The following is a 22,072-nucleotide window of genomic DNA, read 5'->3' as shown; positions in this document are numbered from 1 at the left end:
AGTCATTTTCTTAGTGCTTCCCACTGCAACTACCTTCCTTCCCTATCCTCCTAAACATTTAGCAACTCCCTAAAATACTCTGCCCATCTTCCTCTTACTGCCTTCTCTTCCATTATCATCTCTCCATCTGCATCTTTTACCTTTTCTTCTCTACTTGATTCACCTCCTCTTCCTCTTTAATTTCTTTCCAAAACATCTTTTTATTACTTTCAAAATTTTCTGTCACACTCTTACCTCATTTCACATCTGCTCTCCTCTTTGCCTCCTTTATCTTATGCTTTACTTCTCTTTTCTTTGTACCTCTCATATGATTCCCTTGTCCTATTTTGTAACAAACCTGTGAAAGCTTGCTTCTTCTCTTCTACAACTTTCTTTGCTTCCTCATCCCACCACTCACTACCCTTCCTTCTATTTCCTCCAATCCTCCTTATTCCACACACCATCTTTGCACACCTTGCTACTCCCTCCTTAAACCATCCCCATTCCTCCTTCACTCCTAGTTCTACTCCATCCTTCACTCTCTCCCACTCCTCTCTCAGCTTCTTCTTGTACTCCTTCTCCTTTTCATGTAAAGAGTTCACTCTAAGCACCTCCCTACCTTTTGTCTTTTTCCTCCTTCTCCATCTGTCCTCCACTCTCAACTTACCTTCTACCAGAAAATGATCTGATATTCCCCCACTCTCTCCCCTTAGAATATGTACATCTTTAACTCTTCCTATTATACTCCTATCTACCACTATAAATTCCATTAATGCTCTATCTACCACCCTTCCATCCACCACCCTCTCCCATGTGTACTCATGCTTGACTTTCTTCCTAAACATTGTATTTGCTATCATCAACTCTCTAGACACATCACCATCAACTCTCCACTACGATTCTTTCCTGGAGCTCCACATTTCCCAACCACACCGTTTATTGGTTAATTTATTCCTACCCTAGCATTAAGGTCTCCCAATACTACTACAATGACATTTTTCCCTAATCCCTCTATGCATTCATCTAAATCTATCCAAAAAGCCTCCCTTTCTTCTACACTCTTCTCACTATCAGACCCATATGCACTTACAAAAACCCACATATCCTTCCCAGTTTCACCTTCATCCACATTAAACTTAACACCTTCCATACGGTGTCGCACACGTAGGCGTCATGAGGAGCAAGTGGATTCGCGACGCTGCCATATCGGCGTCTTGATTATATTTATTGTAGTCGCCCCTGTGTTTTTACATTCTCCCTAATCTGCTCTTAATCCCATTCTCTGTGGTTTTCAAAATTCATGGGTGAAAGAGAGAACGATCGATATAAGCCGTGACTATATTTTATGATGCGAGTATTATTACGACACATTGTACGGCTGGCATTGGCTGCTGCCCGCGAGATTTAAGTCCCGTAGTGAAGTGGTTAAAGAAATCTTCCACTCCACTACACGTTTACCTATCTCTTCACTTACTAGTATAGCCACTCCTTCTCTCCTTTGTCCTCTCTTCACTCCTGAGATCATCCCAACTACACTCCCAAACTCACACTTGCCCCTCCCTCTCAACTTAGTTTCACTCAAAGCCAACACATCCATCTTTCTTCTCACAAACATACTGCCTATCTCTTCCCTTTTACTCTCATCTGTATTATATCCACACACATTAAAAGACCCTCACCTTAGGGTACTGGTTGGAAAACTCCTAGACCCTCTTATGCCTTTATTTTTTTATGAATGTCCCCTGTGGAAAGGGAAATGAGTAACAACAGAAAATTGGTGGGAGAATGAATTCACTGAATTAAGGAAGGAGTTTGTAGAACTAATGGAATGTTTAGCCCAAGCTAACAACAAAATATCAGATCTGAAGAAATCAAACTCCGAACTTAGGAACAAACTCAAGATAATGAAAAATTGTATAATAGAAGTTAAATGTGAAAATGAAAAAATTAAGATTAATGATACTACCAATAGTGAGAAACTAAAAAAGTAAAAATCAAAATCAAAGAAATAACTGAAGAAAATCGAAGAAAACTTAGGTGAGGAAAGTATGCAAAAGATTAAGAAATGGAGTGAAAACAGAGAAAATGAATAAATTACCTTTAAAGAAATAGTACAACAACAGATGCAGGAAAATGCAAGACACAATCATTGAAGTAATCAAAGAAAGGCAAATTGGATTAGAGATACGGTGGATAGAAAAAATGTACAGTGGTATATGCATACATACATATACCAAAGAGTTTTCCCCCCTTACAAGGGAGGTAGCCAAAAACAAAGGCATAGAAACCACTCCCACCCATTCCATCCCTGAATACACTCCACTCCCCTCCACCCTCTACCCTCCCTCTCATCTTGGCACTTTCTGGATGACGGGTCATCCCTGTATCTTGTCCACTGCCCTAGGTCAGAGGCAGTGTTGCAAGACACAGAACATCCACAGTAAGGCTGCTTCATTAAATCAGTGACCCACTCTTCGTCCCCCCATGCATAAAAGGAGAAGACGGGGAGAAATCCCTTCGGGCTGCATCAAATTTTTCTCACACATACTATCTCAATCCCCATCCCCCCACCCATTTCACTTCATGCATCACAACATCATCCATATACAACCATTTTCCATTCACCCCTATCTTCTGTCCTCCCCATCCTTCCTCAAGAGACATTCTCCTCTTCCCCAAAGCCCCTTTCACCCCATCCATCCATCTCATCCTAGGTCGCCCCCTCATGTTCACTCTCTCCACATCTGCATTCTGTACTTCTTTTGCTAGTCTTTCTTCACTCATTCTTTCCATGTGTCCAAACCATCCCAATACTCTTTCATCCACCCTATCTCCCAACTCCCTTACCAGCCCTGTTCTCAATGTAGAAATTATCATGATACAAAGCATGCAACCACCAAACACCCATCCCACATACATCTAAAACCTATTCATTTTCCTACTGATCTGAACACTTCCTGGATAAAACAAAATTAAATCCAAGGTGGTCAGGCAGCAATTAGCTCCTCCTTTATATAAGGAACAAGAACCTAACACCCCATCATAAGAAGAGTTATGCCCCATCCTACTCTCAAAAGGCTAAGACTAAAGAACATGGTCTTACCTCATCATACTGGGTGAGACTGAGCTTTTGCATGTTGGTGAGAATCTTATAAGCCAGTTGTAAAACCCGTGACTTGTGAGATTGTGTTAAGGCAAAGGACGGCAGATGGGTAAACCACAGGCTGGAAAAAAGTAAGAAAATTATCATACCTTAAAGGAAAAATATAGACATACTCAACAGAATACATACCATTTCTCCTATTACTACCCATCACACTTATCCTCCTTGTTTGTTTAGATAGCTAATAATCACAGTAATGAGCTGCTTACCTGTAGCATGTAGCCAGCAAACATTTGGCCCATAGAATGGGTGTTTGAGCATAACGGGTTGCCTGCTTCTGGGCAGACTTGATCTCGTGTTTTGTTCTCCGAACTAGGGGGGAACCTGGTGTTGTAGATGGATTCTTCAAGGCTGGAAGAATGGGTTTGGGTTCCCTCATGGGGTAAAGCTCTCTTTTCAAGTCTGGAAAACCCTGAAAAATAATAAGATGAGAAAGATAAAAATAAAAATCTATGATTACAAACCCTAATACAAAAGTTCATACTGCTATGCAAATGTACATACCAAACAACCCTTTCCTCATTATACAGGGGTGGTAGAGTCAAAGCACATACTCACCCCACACCCATCCAAATCCATGCATTGCCCCTTCTGACTTACAACCTCAATGAAGGGTCATCTCTCTCCTGCACCACACTTCTCCAGTCAAACACAATGCAATGATCAAAAACAGAGTTGTTCAAAATGGCAAAACTTCTAGATGGAAAAATTTTATGAGCAGAGTTCCTCAGGGTTCCGTTTTTGGGCCACTTCTATTCGTAGTATACATAAACGATACAGACCACAGACTAAAATCTATTGTCTCCAAATTTGCTCATGATACAAAACTGCAGAATGGCAAATAATCACTTAAACCAATTATTCATAAAGATTTAAATAAACTACACCAATGGTCTGAAAAGTGGCTAATGAAATTTAACACAAGTAAATGCACGGTTATGCACATAGGTAACAATAACAGTAAGTACGATTACAAGTTATTTGGAAATTCATTAATAAAAGTGGAGAGTGAAAAGGATCCCAGCATAATTATCAGTAACAATCTCAAATCATCTAAGCAGTGTATTTCAGCCTCTAAGAAAGCAAATAAGATTCTAGGATTGATTGCATGATCTTTTGACTTCAAAAGTCCATCTTTCATTAACAAGCTATATAAATCATTAGTTCATCCACATTTGGAATATGCAGTTTCTGTATGGTCACCGAATCTCATTAAAGACATTGACATACATGCATACATATACCAACTGCTTTTTCCCCCTTACATGGGGGGGGGGGTAGCCAAAAAGAAAAAGGAATAGAAACCACTCCCACCCATTCCATTCCCTACATATTCCACTCCCCTCTACCCTCCCTCTTATCTTGGCACCTCCTGGATGACGGGTCATCCCTGCATCCTGTCCACTGCCCTGGGTCAGAAGCAGTGTCGCAAGACACAGCACATCCACAGCAAGGCTGCTTCATAAATTCCCTCATGCAGAAAAGGAGAAGACAGGGAGAAATCCCTTTGGGTTGCATCAAATTTGTTCTCATACATACTTCCTCACCCCCCATCCCCCACCCACTCCCCCTCATGCATCACAGCATCATCCGTACACAACCCTTCTCCATTCACCCCTATCTTCTGTCCTCTCCCGTCTTTCCTCAACAGACATTCCTCTCTTTTGTAATGCCCCTTTCACCCCATCCATCCACCTCATCCTAGGATGCCCCCTCATATGCACTCCTTCCACCTCTGCCTTCCACACTTCTTTTACTAATCTTTCTTCACTCATTCTTTCCATGTGTCCAAACCTTCCTAATACTCTTTCATCAACCATATCTCCCAGCTCCCTTTCCACCCCTGTTCTCCTCCTCACATCCTCGTTTCTTACTCTATCTAGCCTAGTAACCCCTATCATAATTCTCAGACATTTCATCTCAAACACATTCAAACTCCTCTCTTCCTCTCTTATGTTCCATGTTTCTGCCCCGTACAGTGCTGTTGGCACAATCACTCCTTCATATAACCTCCTCTTAGCATACATTCCCAGATGTCTATTTCTCATTACACTTTTTAATCCACCAAGGCATTTACTCACTTCTCTCAATCTACATTCTACCTCCACCCCCACTCCTCCCTTTCCTGCCACATTCACACCCAAGTATCTAAAAACTATCCACTTCCTCCAGTCTCTCACCCTTAATGCTCACTTCCAGCCTGCTGTCACTCTCTCCCCTTGTACATCTCATCACCTTACTTTTGCCCACATTTATCTTCAGCTTCCTTCTTTCACACACCTTCTCAAACTCTGTCACTAAAGTGGGATGAGAAAAACAAGAGGACATAAAAAGAAACTCAAAAAGGATAGTTATAGAAGAGATCTGAAAAAGAATAGCTTCCCACACAGGGTGGTGGATATCTGGAATAAATTAGATGAGGCAACAGTGTGTGAAAATACTATTTAAGAATTTAAGAACAAACTAGATGCTGAAAGATACAAAGACAGGTCACTATGAGCACAGCTTCCTTCTCGTATAATACAACTAGGTAAATACTAGGTGAATACTTACTTGTGTAGCCACCCCTTCTCTCCCTCATCCTCTCTTCACTCTTGAGATCATCCCAACTACACTCCCTTTCAACTTAGTTTCAGTCAATGCCAACACATCCATCTTTCTTCTCATAAACATTCCTTCTATCTCTTCCCTTTTACTCTCATCTGTACCACATCCATGCACATTAAAAGACCCAAACCTTGGGGTGCTAGTTGGAAAACTCCTCCCAGACCCTCTTATGCCTTTACTTTTTTTAGTAATGTTCCCTTTGGGGCTACAGGGAGAAGGATACCTAGTCCTATCCCCGTCCCATTTTTGTTGCCTCATATGACTCAAGTGGAAAGACTTGGTGGCAGTATTCTTTTCCCCCACCACAGGGTTCAGCAAAATGAGAAAATTAATATTCAGAGAAATGGTACAGGACAGTAACAAGAGTGAGGGGATAACATAATGAGGGACAGTTGCAGTATAATAAAGTATCATCATTTCTCTGTGAATACAGATTTCCTCTACCACAGACAAAATGATGTGTAGCTCTAGTCTGTAGGGGTGCCCCATATAGACCCTAAAGTATCAGCTGCATGCTACTTAGCAGCTTTTAACCCCACAATAACATGCAGCCAACACCCAAGATAGGGTACTACCACATGAAAAAAAGAACAAGGGAGAACAAAAGAGAGAGAGAGAGAGAGAGAGAGAGAGAGAGAGAGAGAGAGAGAGAGAGAGAGAGAGAGAGAGAGAGAGAGAGAGAGAGAGATAGAGAGAGAGAGAGAGAGAGAGGGGGGGGTAGGGGATTACTCTTACAATTACTTTGTTACTTTCCTTTCTAATAAAACATCCAACAAACTCCCCACCCCAACATCAACTACTCTTATTTCAAAGTATAACTTGAACACTGGTTATAATGCCTTACATTATATGTGAAGGTGAGTCCAGCAGGCAGGCCAGAGGGTTCAGGTGGTAGGAGAAAGGACGTGTGTTCACTCTGTGCACATTCTAGTTCCAGGAGACGTATACTGCTGTCATCCTCCAAAACCTAGAGGAAAAAAAAGACATTAACAAAAAATAGGTGTAACTGAAGATTTAAATTGAAATACCTTTTCACAGAAATGTTTGTTTGCTAATGAAGATGAATATGTTCAAATATAAAGAATGTTAAATTTATGAACATGACTCCTCTACTTCCATTTCTTTATACCTCTATATCATAATCATAAACAAACATCAATATTAAAATACAGGTGAAAAAAAAAAATTTGGAGAGAGAGAGAGAGAGAGAGATAGAGAGAAAGAGAGAGAGAGAGGGGGGGAGGGGAGAGAGGGAAAGAGAGAACGTGAAAATGAAGACATGGTTCTGGAAGAAAGTAAAGTTTATGGGACAAAAAGATGGGAGAAAAAAGTGAAGTTGCACATTCCTCCCTAATTAAAAAAAAAAAAGTGCATTTTCCAGCTGGCTGTGTTTATATGGCTTATGTGTTTGTCAAGGGGTGTAGACATATCTGACAGAGCTCCTACTCTGATAGTGTTTTTGAAGTGGAGAAAGTGCTGTGAACCAGTGGAAAGATGGTCAAACGAACGATGACTATACCACTGACTTTTTTACAATGTTGCAGTGATCAAGCGTTCATAAAGTCTAAATAGAGTACAAATCAATAATACCATGTGGCAGTGCTGGGAATTGCCAGGGCCAAAATTGTATTGTGAAAAGAATCACAGTGTTGGGTGGAAGGTCGTAAAAACTGGTCGGTGAGCCAGCCCCCAACCCTGGGTCATGGAGGCCCACCGTGTGGTCAGAGGGCCAGTGTGAGTAAAAGTAGTCATCATCCCTTCTGTAGGTGGATGGAAGCCTTATCTTGGCCTCACTTGGTGTATTAAACAGTGTCCAAAAAATCAGTGAAAATTGAAAAATGTCAAAGTGATATAGCAGTGAAAAATGACAAAGCACAAGAAGTGTCAAGCATAAAAGTGCAAGACAGATGAAGAGGTGACTGAGAAGAGTGACCTTGTCCTCTCTCATCCCTTGAAAACACAAGCAAAGCCTCCCTCTCTTAACCTCCCCCCCCACATGGCCCTTCCCCATTTCCTCCTCACCTTGGTCAGTTGCCTTGCCCCCCTCCTCCCCTCTTTCCTCTCAAATGTGCCAGAGGTGGATGGAGTGAACTTGAGGGGAGGACCAAGGATGAGATGGATAGAAGGGGTGAAAAGGGCTTTAAGCAAGAGGGGAATGTCTGTTTAGCAAGGAAGTGATAAGGCAGGAGACAGAGGTGAGTGGAGCATGGCTGTGTATAGAGGATACTGTGATGCAAAGAAGGGAGCGGGCAGGAGATGGGGGGGTTAGGGAGTGTTTTGTGTGAATGATATTTAGACACATCCCGAAGGGATTTTTCTGTTTTTTCTTTTTCTGCATGAGAGGACAAAGAGGGGAGGGGGGTTGCCAATTAAATGAAGTACTTTGTTGTGGATGTACTGTATCTTGCTGCATTGCTTCTGACCCAGGGCAATAGGCAGAATACAGGGATGACTTGTCATCCTTGAGGAGCTAAGATGAGAGAAAAGAAAGGGTGGTGGATGGGAGTGAAATGGGTGGGAGTGGGTATGTGCCTTTTGACTTGGCTACCTCCCTTGTAAGGGGGAAAAAGCCCTTGGTATAAAGATGGTATATAGAATAGAATTTTACTATTGAATGGTTTCTCATAACTGTCAGAGATATGCAATGTTACTGATGATTTCTGAGGTGAGGCCTTCATTCTACTTTTTCTAAGCCATTGTTCTTCTTTGTCTAAGTAAGTCTAGGTGTTCTTAGCAGCTATTTTGTAATTGCCACACTAGGTTATTGTTAGGTTGTCTGCACAGGTGAGCACTTCGGTGTTATGCTCTGGATTTGGTATGGGGAGATCAATTTTAAATTAATCTGTTGCCCTAGTCTCTCCTGCAGATGATCTGTGACCTCCAGGTAACTGGCTCTGGTAGGAACCATAAGTCACTTAGAAAAGAGATATTGTGTGGTTGTATGGGGATTGTTAGTGTGTGGTATAGTAGTATGAGGATCTTCAATTGTAAAAAGGATGAATAATGCAGGTGAAAGTATTACTTTGAGGGACTCCATTGTATGGTCTTTTGGTCTCAGACTTTTGTTGTTGTTTTGAGTTGCTCTCCAGTCTGCCAGCCAACAAGTTTGTTTGCCATTTCTTGTTACTGTTGTGGATGTCTGTCTATGATCTTTTTTTATATGTGTCTGGGGACTTTATCTGTCTTGTTCATGTTTATTGCTACCACAATGGTTCTTTCTGGTGGTGATTTCTTGTTAAATCCCTGGACGAAAGAAAGAAAGAGAGAGAAAGAGAGAGAGAGAGAGAGAGAGAGAGAGAGAGAGAGAGAGAGAATAGAGAGAGACAGTGAGAATAGAGAGAGACAGTGAGAATAGAGAGAGACAGTGAGAATAGAGAGAGACAGAAAGAGAGGTGAGAATAGAGAGAGACAGGAGACAAGAGAGAGAGAGAGAGAGAGACAGGAGAGGAGAGAGAAGAGAGAGGAGAGAGAGAAAAGAGAGGAGAGAGAGAAAAGAGAGGAGAGAAAGAAGAGAGAGAGAACACATTCAATAAATTCAAACAGATTGTGATTGAATGATCAAAAATATTTTGTGAGGAAGTCTAATTTTTTGTATGGAAACGACAAATCCACACAACTCAAGAATATCTTCTTGCCTTCTCTGCACAGTCATCAAAGAATGCCAAAGAAACATCCTTATCTGACACGAAGGAGCGTTCTTCAATGAACTTGCTAAACATTTGTGTGTTCATCATCATAGTATAGAATTTCTGGTAAGTTTTGTCTCTTGACTTAAGGAAAGCTGAAAAAAGAGAGAAAAAATATGTCACTTCAAGAGAAAAAAAAAAAAAAAAAAAAAAAGTCTGATCACAAAATTTTAAGAGGCTGAATAAAAATATGTGGTTATCTACTGTAACCCAATATAGGTGTAATTGGGGAAAAAATTAAAATATCAAGTCTCTTACTGTCATCCTGTGCCTTTTTTTATTATTATTATATCAAAGGAAACCAGAACTTGGAATAAAATTAATGTAATAAAATGAATATTACTGACTGTCGTTTTAAAAACCTTTACTTCCTAATACTGTAAAGCACTGTGCTGGATTCTCAATCTATTTTCTTTAATTTGCATAACATTATGCATTTCATTAATTCTATGGTAATCAGGAAGCAATATAACTCAATCAAAGATTAGGGTCTTACTAATAAAAAATTTATTCAAACCAAGGTCATCTTGACTGGCTAAAACTAGTAAACTAATATCTGCTTTACTGGGGAAAAAGCCTTTGGTATATGTGTGTAAACAGGATAATGACCATCTAATGGGTTTAAAATACTAAGAAATGGAGCTTAAAAGCATAACAAATATCTTTTTATTAACATTACTGAGAGTGCTCTCTACCTACCATCAACATCAAAGAGAGATGCTGTATCATATGCCCCCACACCTGGGGCTTTGACTATGGGTAACAGATAGTTGTTGTAACCTTTCAATGTTGTAGCTGTAAATCGCAAGAAAGTCTCTTGGATTTCTGCATCCAACAAATGCTGTAAGGAAAAAAATAATATGTATACATGTCTGTTTATTTACTACAGCTTATATTTTCACATGAATAATGATAACCTGAGGAAATACCTCTCTTACAATTCATTCAATTTAAACAAAAAATATGTTCTTATTGATTTAATTATTTTTTGCCTTGTGTTTCATTAAGTGGGAAGCCCACAGCCCCTTTGTGGGTGGCAACATTCCTTGGGTCCTCCCACAGATCTCTCTGGTAAGAAACTTTGGGCAATTGTTTGTGTTGTATAAGTGTGGGACTGTTTCTATTTCACCAGCTGAAAGTTGTAGGAAGAGGAGAACAATCACCAATTATCAGCTTTCCAAACAATCACCAATCATCAGCTTTCCAAGTGTGAAAATTTGAATTCTGGCCAGGGCTTAATTTCAGTATTGCTGCACTGCAAGCCAGCATTCCAATTCTTGTGGGCCAGGAGTTGGGTGTATTTACCTAACTGTAGTATACAGGAAAGGAACAATGCTCGTTTGGTCCTGTCTCCTATTCTCTAATTTTCTAACATACCTAGACTTAAATTCATGTATGGTTTCAATTTGATCTATATCTTTCATTTCAAATTATCATATTTAGATTTGAACTCATGTATCATTTGAACTTGGGCTATATCAATTTCTGAGTTATTCCACATATTTATACATCTATATGGAAAAATGTATTTCTTCACATCCTTTTGACTTATGGGCTTTCTTAATTTACTTCCATGACCTCTTAAAGCCCTCCTATCTTTAATCAGATTTCTTCTATCAATGCAACTTATAACCTTCAATGACATGAACACTGAGAGTGTTAGATATAAGACTGGAAATATGATATAAAAAAAATGAAAGGTTCAGAGAATGAGATGGAGGGAACAGAAAATTAAAATTGACTTATACCAACATAAATGGATTAATCTCAGGATTGAATGAACTAAACGATTACCTGTCAGAAGCAAAAACAGTCATAATGTGAATTGTGGAGACAAAATTAAGTGGTCCACTAGTACCAGTATTAATCATGGATTATATAATCATTGGCTTAGATATAGGGAGGAGAAACAAGGTGAAGGAGTCATGTTCCTGGTTAAAAAATACTTAAATGTGACTAAAGTTACATATGGAGAGAATAGGGTAGAGATGATCTCAATAAGAGTTGAAGATAGTGAACTGGGAAAAATTCTACAAGGAAGAAACACAAGTGGAAGAAAAATGGATGATTCTTATGAAAATCTACAAAGGAATGGATAAATATGTTACAAAGCAAAAATAGGAAAAGGTGTATATTAAGTGCTGGTTTAATAAAAGGTGCAGCAAAGTGAAAGACAGAAGAGATAAAGTTTGGAAAAGATGGAGAAAAGACAAAAAACCTACAAAGTGGCAAATGTATATCAATCAAAGGAATGAATATGTAAAAATATGCAGGAAATAAAAAAGAATCTACGAGAAAGAAAATGAAGGATCAGCCAAAATTATTCTATATGTATATGGTAAACTAAAAAATAAACAGGAAATAGTAAAACTACACCAAGGGAATATAGAATACACAGATACAGAAGTGGCAGAAGTCATGAGCAAACACTTCAAGTCGGTTTTCACTGGAGAAAAAATGCAACATCGGGATGAAGGGAGAGAAATGAACCCCCATGTGGGAAATAAGAGTAACATGGAAAGAAATAATGTATCAAATAATGAACCTTGATGTCAGGAAATCGCACAGCCCAGATGGAATAGCAAATTCAATATTAACCTCTTTACTCCGGGGCGCATCGCACGTCTGGCAGCAGTAGCTGCCCGACATGCGATGTTGCGTCATAATAATCGCATTATAAAAAATAAAGTCAGTGCTCAATCGTTCGTTCTCTTTCACCCGTGAATTTTGATAACCATAGTAAATATGATGAAGCCAGTTTAGAGAGAATGGAGGTTACGTAGGTACGACTACAATAAATATAATCAAGACGTCGGCATCATCGCGTACCCATTTGCTCCTCATGATGCCTACATAGGCGTCACCATATGGAAGTGGTTAAAAGAATATAAAGAACTAACAGACAAAATATATAACATAATGAGTAGCTCACTCAAAGAAGGAAAAATACCAGACGACTGGAAAAATGCTGATATTGTACAAATTTATTAAGGAGGAAATAAGGAAGACCCAACAAATTACAGACTGGTTTCCCTCACAAGCATGGTAGCTAAAATTTGTGAAAAAGTTATAAAAAATAGCTGGATAAAACATCTGGAGGAAAACAAGATCTTAAGTCCAAGATAATTTGGTTTTAGACAGGGCATATCATGTACCACAAATTATATCTGTTTTACTGAAGACTTCTAGACACAATACAAGAAAGGGACATTCCTCTTACCCAAGGACCCCTTCACTACATCTATCCCTCCTGTTCTAAGTCTTACCCACTCCATTTATCTCTGCTTTCCATATTTTTTTTTTCTTTTTTTCACTAATTTTTTTCCATATACCCAAACCATCCCAGTATTCTTTGATGAAGCCTATCTGCCAGCTCCCCTTTCCACCTCAGCTGCCTTACCACTTCAGTCTATCCATCTTTATAACCCCATCATACTTTTCAAACACTTAACCTCAAGCACATTTAAATTCCTCCTTTCTCCCTTGAACTCCAATCCTCTGGCCCATACAATGTTGCAAGAATTACCACTCTTTTATACAGTCTTCTCTTTGCATTCATCACCAGATACCTATTTCTCAAGACACTTTTCACCACCCCCAAGACATTTACTTGCTTCCCTTACCCTTTAATTTATCTCTACCCTAACTTCTCTATTCCCTGCTAAAGTGATCCTAAATATTTAAACTACCTAATTATACATATAATATGCATACACACACACACACACACACTAATTTCTGCTGCTGTTTCATTTCTTACAAAATATGGTCTTAATTAGAACTCCTAATTAGATCAGATATCATAAACTATAAATACATACATACACCAATTTTTTTTCCTTACAAGGGAGGTAGTCAAAGTCAAAAGGCATAATTCCACTCCCATTTTTCACCCCTCCCTCCCTCCTTCCCTTATCATCTTGGCTCCTCCTTGATAATGGGTCATCCCTGCATCTCGCTCATTGCCCTGGATCAGAATCAATGCAGCACGACACAACACATCCACAGCAAGGCTGCTCCATTTAATCATTTAATCAGTTTTGGGAAAGTATAGTTTAGCACGAAATGGAGGAAAGTAAAGAAGATAAAAGAATTAATGAAACAACAAAGAGAGATATGAGTAGAGTGGAATCACCACTGGGGGTGATACCAAAGAGAATGTGTATAAGCGTTACTCCGAAGACAACTCAAAGGTGGGAAAGCAATGTTTTTTGAGGCTTTAAAGGGGAAAGGGGAGCAACAGGAAAAGTTATGGATACAGAAAGAGAAACTTGGATGAGCAGTGTACTAAGGAATCGAGACATCAATGATTTGATGGAAAAATTTATTTATTTAAAAATAGACTATAGAGCTTTGCACAAAGAAATGACAAACTTACATAGAATTAACGACAAAATAATCAGAGTTGTATGATATAAAATGTAAAGAAAATACTAGTTACACTGATAAGACCAAAATTGGAATACACAGCATCACTATGGACACCTAGTAAAAAAAAAAAAAAAAAATTAGAAAGAATTCAAAGAGCAGTGACAAAGATGGCACCAACACTTTGCAATTTGACATATGAACAAACACTGGATAAACTAAATTGACCAACCCTGGAACAAAGAAGAGAAAGAGGTGATTTGCTAACCATCTACAGAATTATGAAAGGGATGGAAATTCTTGATAGGGATGACCTACTAAAATGGGACAGAAGAAATACAAGAGGACATGAGAAGAAACTTAAGGATAGTTACAGAATAGATCTGAAAAAGAATAGGTTTCCACACAGAGTGATAGATATCTGGACCAAACTGAATGAGGAAACAGTGAGTGCTAAAACTATACATGACTTTAAGAAAAAACAGGATGCAGAAAGACACAGTAGTGGGTTGCTACAAGCATAGCTCTTTTCCCGCAAAATACAACTAGGTAAATACATTCTCCTCTTAGCATCCATTCCCATATGTCTATTTTTCATTACACTTTTTAATTTCTCAAACTGTAAATATCTGAATTAAACCTTGGTAGAAAAAAGATGAGCCAAATATTCATATAAAAATTTGCCCACTGTTTCACCAATATATGCTAATGAATAGTAACAAATGAAAAATGAGTAAGATATTACTATTTCCATGTGTATACTACAATCAAGATTACAAAAAATGGACAAATCCTTTATTATCTTCTTGGAAAATAATTTATATATGTCAAGTATATCAAATGTTGAATTATTTACCTCTCTTTTCTTTAGTTTAAAATCATAGTCTATACTAGCATCTCCTTGGCCTTTAGACTTAGCCTCATTCTTCTTGCGTGAAATTTCAAAATGATGGATCTTCTCACATAAGCTTTGCAGAGAATTCCTTAAAACTCTAGCCGCTCTCTTTGGCAGCAATTTGGTGGTGAGGTACTTCTTTTCTTCTGGTCTGTTATGGTTTAGAATTAATTGTGCAATAATTATTTTTATATCAAGTGAGAAAAAAAAAAAAAAATCAGGATACATAACTTAGTTAAATTCTCACAACCTTCAGCACATTTACTTACAACTCAAATTGTAATATCATTAAAGCTCAATATCTTAAATTCTCTTTTATTGAAACATTATATACTTGGCTCTAAACCAAACATATTTGCAAAGTAGGAAAAATTCATAATAGCAAAACATTTTACTTCATATGTCATTATTCACATATTCTATAATTAAAGTACCATCATCTTGTACAATAATCATACCTCCTACCTGAATATCTAAACAATATGTACTCCACTTTCAAAATTATACTCACATATAAATAGCACCAGTGTCCAAATCAATGCATATAACATCAGTAGGAGGGTCATACAAATCAAAGAATCGGGAATCCAAACCCAAGAGAAAAGGTATAGGAGCATTGAGGAAATCTGATAATCCCAGAGGACACAGTGGTATGTAGGGGCACTGCCAGTGGAACGGGAAGATGAGCTGAAAGAAATGAAAGCATAAAACTAAGATTTTTTTTTCTTAATTTACTAGTAGTTGGATACTGTCTCAAGAAATTCTATTGTACATGTATAAAATGATGTACATACATATACATATACCAAAGGCTCTCCCCCTTATAAGGGAGGTAAAAAAAATTATGTAGTTGTTGGGTCCTGCTGTAGAAGTGTTGTGTCTCACTGCACTGCCTTTGACATAAGTAGTGTGGCAGAGAACAGGAATGACCTTTGGCAGAGAACAGGAATGACCTTTCATCCATGAGGTGCTAAGATGGGCTCAATTAATCAATCCTTTGCCCCAGGTCTCTCTTACAGGAGACCTATGTCTCTCAGGTAGCCAGCAACAGGCTGAAAGTCACTCATTGTCTCAATGGGTTCGATGGATATGGGTGTTTGGCACTCAGTCTTGAAGTTCTTGTTTTGTGATCTAAGTATACATGCATTTTTGTATTGAAGTGTTATGTGATGCAGGTGGAAGGTTGTTCTAGGTGTTTAGGTAATATAATGTTGGTGTACTTTTCTTTTATTACATTCAACTGGTTGTGCTTGTGTAATGTAATGAAATGGGTGAGTAGGGTTGAGGGTTTTTGTATGGAACTGTATACCTATAATTGTCCCCCTTGTAAAGGAGAAAAAGCCACTGGTATATGTATGTATGTTCTTTGGGCAGAGCTGAGCACATTACCCCTGGACAGGCAGTGCATTACTAACACAGTAACACAAGTGCCAAGCTCTGGTTATTTTATGTTTCAGAATAGGGAATATTAATGTTGTAGTTTAGGCATTATTTTATTGAGAATATTCATAAGAAGTCAATACTTCTCAATTTCATTTTTTTTTTTTATCAAAATCATTCTAAAGGGTATTAAAATTGGTAACGCATTGATAGTAATGCATTGACAGTAATGCACCTGTCCGGTGGTAATGTGCCCAGCTCTGTCTATGGGGAGAATTTTGGCTTCAGTATGAAGGTGTTCTATTGGAGTATGAGAAGTTTATTGGTTTTGAACATGTTGGGCACGTGTATAGGCCTGGATTGGTCCCTATGTCTCCAGCTTGAAATAATGGAAGGCCAAAGGTACTGACCTCCTTATGTGAAAAAGAGAAAAAAAGAGGATAGGAGGGTGATAGTTGAGGGAAGTGATAAAGAGAATAGTGAGTTTGTGGGCTCAATCTGGAGACCAGGTATCTGGCCCCTAAGGCTAAGGACTGCACCACCATATGGAGGTAGGGTATTTGTGTGCTCTTGTATCTGGGTGGTGGTGAACTTGGTGGGAAGTTAGGTTCTCCATTGGGTCTCAACCTTTTCTCTGTTGGTTGTAAATAGGGGAGTGAGACTGAAGAAAAATTAATATGAATAGATGACTGTTGTGCTAGCACAGATAGAGGAGTGTGATAGGAGTGATAGGAATGAAAATGTTTGTCTACCATACCTAGCCACCTTGCTTTGTGGGTAACAACATTTAAGTTGAATAAATAAATATATACCTAAAACATATAAAATAAATACACACCATGGTGATGGCTTCAGCCACAGCAGTAAGCACATCTGGGCGTAAGGAATGCAGAAGGAACTTCTGTTCAGTTAAGGCAAACAGGAGCACTTGCAAGCACTGCTCTGGTTTCAGGTTCATCAACAGTTGCCGGAACTTTGCACCGCTGCAAAAAGAAAATTTTCATATGTATATAATTACAAGAAACATCAATGGAATTCAGTTATACAACAAATGCCCTGCATATTTGGGGAGGGTTTGATCTGAGTAATACATACATACATATACAAACAGGTTTTCCCCCCTTACAAGGGAGGTAGCCAAAGTCAAAGGCATAAAATCCACTCCCACCCATTTCATCCCCACATACTCCACTCCCATTCACCACCCCTCCTTCCCTCTTTTCTTGGCTCCTCCTGGATGATGGGTCATCCCTGCATCTCACCCACTGCCCTGGGTCAGAAGCAATGTATCAAGACACAGCATATCCACAGCAAGGTTGCTTCATTTAATCAGTGACCCCCTCCCCACATCTCCTCATGCAGAAAAAGAGAAGATGGGGAGAGATTCCTTTGAGCTGTCAAAATATGTCACACATACTCCCTCACCCCCCATCCACCACCCACCCCCTTCCATGCATCAGAGCATCATCCATACACAACAATTCTCTACTCACCCCTAACTTCTGTCTTCTCCCTTCCTTCCTCAACATTCCCCTCTTTCCCAATGCCCCTTTTAACCTATCTATCCATCTCATCCTTGGTCACCCCTCATGTTTACTCCATCCACCTCTGCCTTCTACACCTCTTTTACTAATCTCTCTTTACTCATTCTTTCCATGTGTCTAAACCATCCCAATACTCTTTCATCAACCCTATCTCAAAACTCCCTTTCCACTCCCACTCTCCTTCTCATCTCCTTGTTTCTCACTCTATCCAGCCCAGTAACCCCTACCATACTTCTCAGGATTTCATCTTAAACACATTTAAACTCTTCCTCTCTTATGTTCCATGTTTCTTCCCCATACAGTGTGCACAATCACTTTTTCATACAATCTCTTCTTAGCATCCACTCCCAAATGTCCATTTCATTATACTTTTTAGTCCTCCATGGCATTTACTTGCTTCTCTCAATCTATATTCTATCTCCACCTCCACTCCTCCCTTTCCCGCCGCATTTGCACCCAAATATCTAAAGCAATCCACTTCCTCCAGTCTCTTTCCCTTAATACTTTCAATTTGTTCCCATCCTCTCCCCTTGTACATCTCATCACCTTACTTTTATCCACATTTATCTTCCACTTCCTTCTTTTGCACACCTTCTCAAACTCCATCACTAACTTCTTTAACCTCTTTGATATGATGACACCTGCACAGGCGTCCTGAGGTGTGGGTGGGTATATGAGGCTGCCATCATTGGTGTCTTGATTATATTTATTTTGTGGTTGTAGCTGAGTGTCCCCCAAATTCTGTGAACTGGTTTGATAATGTTTTGTCTTTATTATTACTCAGAGTGAAAAAGAACAAGTAATACAGCAGTGACTTCACATTTATAATGCGAGTAGAATGATACCTTGTACATTAGGCATCTGATGGTGTGCAAGAGAATTTGACTTGTATTGAAGAGGTTAATCCTTCCTCTGAGCCTACTACAACCACAGCATCATCAGCAAACAACAACTGGCTTATCTCCCATCTTTTTCCATTTTCTTTAACCATCTCCAATCCCTGGCCCATTACCCTTGCATTTACCTCTTGCACCACCCCATCCATGTATAAATTGAACAGGCAAGGCGACATAACACATCCCTGGCAAAGTCCCACCTTTACCTCAAACCACTCACTCTCTCCATTTCTAATTCTAACACAGACTACCACTCTTGTAAAAAATCAACTGCTCTTAATAGCTTTCCCCTTATCCCATATATCTGTTTATGACAGGGTACACAGGAAGGCAATGTATGAAAGAATGATTGTGCCAACAGCACTGTATGGGGCAGAAACATGGAACATAAGAGAGGAAGAGTTTAAATGTGTTTGAGATGAAATGCCTGAGAAGTATGGTAGGGGTTACTAGGCTGGATAGAGTGAGAAACGAGGTGAGGAGGAGAGCGGGAGTGGAAAGGGAGTTTTGAGTTAGGGTTGATGAGATTATTGGGATGGTTTGAACACATGGAAAGAATGAGTAAAGAAAGATTAGTAAAAGAGGTGTAGAGGGTAGAGTTGGAAGGAATGAACATGAAGGGGCAACCAAGGATGAGATGGATGGATAGGGTAAAAGAGGCATTCGGAAAGAGGGGAATGTCTGTTGAGGAAGGAAGGGAGAAGACAGAAGATGGGGTGAATGGAGAATGGTTGTGTACGGATGATGCTGTGATGCATGGAAGGGAGTGGGTGGGGGATGGGGGTGAGGGAGTATGTGTGAATGATATTTTGACACAGCCCAAAGGGATTTCTCCCCATCTTCTCTTTTTCTGCATGAAGGGATGGAGATCAGGGGTTGCCAATTAAATGAAGCAGCCTTGCTGTGGATGTGCTGTGTCTTGATACATTGCTTCTGACCCAGGGCAGTGGATGAGATGCAGGGATGACCCGCCATCCAGGAGGAGCCAAGAAAAGAGGAGGGAGGGGTTGTGAATGGGAGTGGAGTATGTGGGGATAAAATGGGTGGGTGTGGATTTATGCCTTTGACGTTGGCTACTTCCCTAGTAAGGGGAAAAAGCTGTTGGTATATGTATATATGTAATTCTGTTCTCACATCCATTCAAATCAATTAATCCATTGCCCCAGGTCTCTCCTGCAGGACACCCATGGCTCCCGAATAACTGGCATCTGCCACTGGATCAACCCCTATGTTACAAGGATGAAATACTGTGTTGTTGTCTAGGTTATGGATGACACCCTTCTGAACACATTCTTCCCCCCCACCTCTCTCTCTCTCTCTCTTTTCTGTCTGCCTTTAACTATTTTTCAGCATAAGAGGGAATCTTCTGGGAAAAATTTACATGAGTTTGTTTACTTACCTGAGGTTGATTGGAGAGTCTTCTGGCTGTGCCAATGATATTCTTTCTGTGGCATCTAGTTGAATCAATATTCTTGGTTTTCTAGGTGTTGGGAATGGCACTTCATCTAACATATGAGATATATATCTGAAAACATTGAGATAATATTTTTAAATATCATCATGATTTCACACCATTCATATACTACATCTGTTTCACTGAATCATTTACCTATCCTGTCTCATTATCACAATTGAGATTAACAGATAATTGAATGAGAATCATGGAGCAATGCTACATATTACTGCCAACAACATACAACTGTCCCCACTTTTAGATTCAAGCACTTCTGCACCTCAGTAATGGTTGTGAGACAAGAGAAGCTACACTAGAGAATAAAATCAGCTAGGTACAAGCCCCAAAGGGGCACAAACATGGTCTAATTCACAAAAACATTAGCAAAGACTGAAACAATGAATGGAAGTCTCCAATTCATTTTCACCAAGGAAAATGTTATTACAGAGGAGGGAAATGTATATAAAAATGATGAGTTAGAGGATACAAATGCTGAAGTCAAGGAAGTGTTAAAAGTTTTGGAATTGTTGAATGTAAAGAAATCCATAAGACCTGATGGGACATTAAACTGGGTACTTCAAGGATTCAAGGAGCAGACAAGATTCATAGTCTGACTGTGTATTCTCTAAAAGAAGTAGAACCTCATGAATGGAAGAGGGCAAAGGTAGTTGCAATACACAAAGAAGAAAGCAAAGAGTTGCCACTGAATTACAGACCAATGTTCCTGACCAGCACAACAGTGAGATTATGCAAGAGCATTGCAAAAGCTTGGTGGGTGAAATATCTCAAACAGATGAACATTTTGATGTGCAATAAGCTCTTCTCCAAAACACAAAGGCTCCTCTTTTCTGTCTCTTTCAAATTCCAAGTCTTTATTCTATACAGTGTCTTGGGCATAACCACAGCCCTGTAGTTTTCTCTGTGTATTCATCCCAAGATACCTACTTTACATGATCCTTTTCATTCCTCCCCACACATTTATTTGCATCCCTTAATCTATATTTCACCTCCACATCCACTCCTCCATTTCTTGCTACACATGTTCCTAAATGATTAACGCTCTCCAATTCCTCCAGTTTCTTGTCCATAGAACTCACTTCCATCCCAATACCTGTCACCCTCTTTATATTGCATCACCTTTATTTGGCCCACACTTTCTTTCAGCTTCCTTCTCATATATACCCTCTTAAAACCCACCACTACTTTTCTGACTCTGTTACAAGTGTAGTGTCACCCACAAATGACAACTGACTCAACACCCACTTCCTTCCATTTTCACTTACTAGCTCCAATCCCTTGCCTAGAACCTTGACATTTATCCCCCTACAATTCCCCCATCTATATAAGAACATAAAAATTAAAGAGACTGCAAGAGATCATAAGGCCCACACAAATCAGTTCCATGTCTACTACCATCTGTCATCCCCAAACATAAAGTTTTCTTAAAACAACCGATAGTTTCAGCACCAACTACATGGTTACTAACTCTATTCCATCTGTTGACCACTCTCAGCATTATGCATCTTTCCAGCATGCATGTTTAGGTGTTTGACCATGTCCTTGCAAGGTAAATTTCTGAGCCCATGTATCATTTTGGTCATTCTCCTCTGTACTGATTCTAGTAAATTGGTATCCATTCTATAGAACAGAGACCAAAATTGTACTGCATAGTCAAGGATGGGTCTAACGACAGATAGAGTTTGATAATTACCTCAGCATTTTTATTCATAACAATCCTGACAATGAAACTTAATGCTCTGTCAGCTCTATTCCTGGTGCTAATGCAGTGTTTCCTGGATTTTAGGTCAGGACTCACTAGAATTCCCAAGTTTCTCTTGCACTCAGTTTTCTCTAAATGTTATCTTAGCTATACCTGTTATCTGGGTTGTGTAAACCTACGATTAACACACTGCACTTTGAAATATTGAAATCCATTATATACATGCTGAACAAGATGGCGTGGAGCAAACGCCAGGAGGTGCATAGCTGAGGCAAAGCCATCACCTTTGCCCTATGTGCTGGGACTATTGGGATAGGAATGGTCTATCTATATACCAAGGGTTTCTTCTGTGTTATAAGGCACTTGCCCTGAGCAACCAAA

General features: G+C 39.4%; 1 protein-coding gene across 11 annotated transcripts in view; it reads right to left on the bottom strand.

The window, feature by feature from the left end:
* Nucleotides 1–22,072, bottom strand: part of Crag (DENN domain-containing protein Crag) — a 150,026-nt gene that overhangs the window by 104,082 nt on the left and 23,872 nt on the right. For all 11 annotated transcript variants that reach the window (XM_076186292.1, XM_076186296.1, XM_076186297.1 and 8 more), the window contains 9 exons: nucleotides 19,918–20,043; nucleotides 16,917–17,061; nucleotides 15,210–15,385; nucleotides 14,660–14,849; nucleotides 10,135–10,276; nucleotides 9,385–9,530; nucleotides 6,594–6,716; nucleotides 3,352–3,554; nucleotides 3,083–3,203 (listed from right to left, as the gene is read on the bottom strand). In XM_076186292.1, coding sequence (XP_076042407.1) covers nucleotides 3,083–3,203; nucleotides 3,352–3,554; nucleotides 6,594–6,716; nucleotides 9,385–9,530; nucleotides 10,135–10,276; nucleotides 14,660–14,849; nucleotides 15,210–15,385; nucleotides 16,917–17,061; nucleotides 19,918–20,043 — 1,372 coding nt within the window. The remainder of the gene's footprint in view (nucleotides 1–3,082; nucleotides 3,204–3,351; nucleotides 3,555–6,593; nucleotides 6,717–9,384; nucleotides 9,531–10,134; nucleotides 10,277–14,659; nucleotides 14,850–15,209; nucleotides 15,386–16,916; nucleotides 17,062–19,917; nucleotides 20,044–22,072) is intronic.

This window comes from Oratosquilla oratoria, chromosome 6 (genome assembly GCF_046742065.1).
Source record: "Oratosquilla oratoria isolate Oo_2021 chromosome 6, ASM4674206v1, whole genome shotgun sequence".
NCBI classification, from domain to species: domain Eukaryota; kingdom Metazoa; phylum Arthropoda; class Malacostraca; order Stomatopoda; family Squillidae; genus Oratosquilla; species Oratosquilla oratoria.
This window is presented reverse-complemented; position numbering and strand designations above follow the sequence as displayed.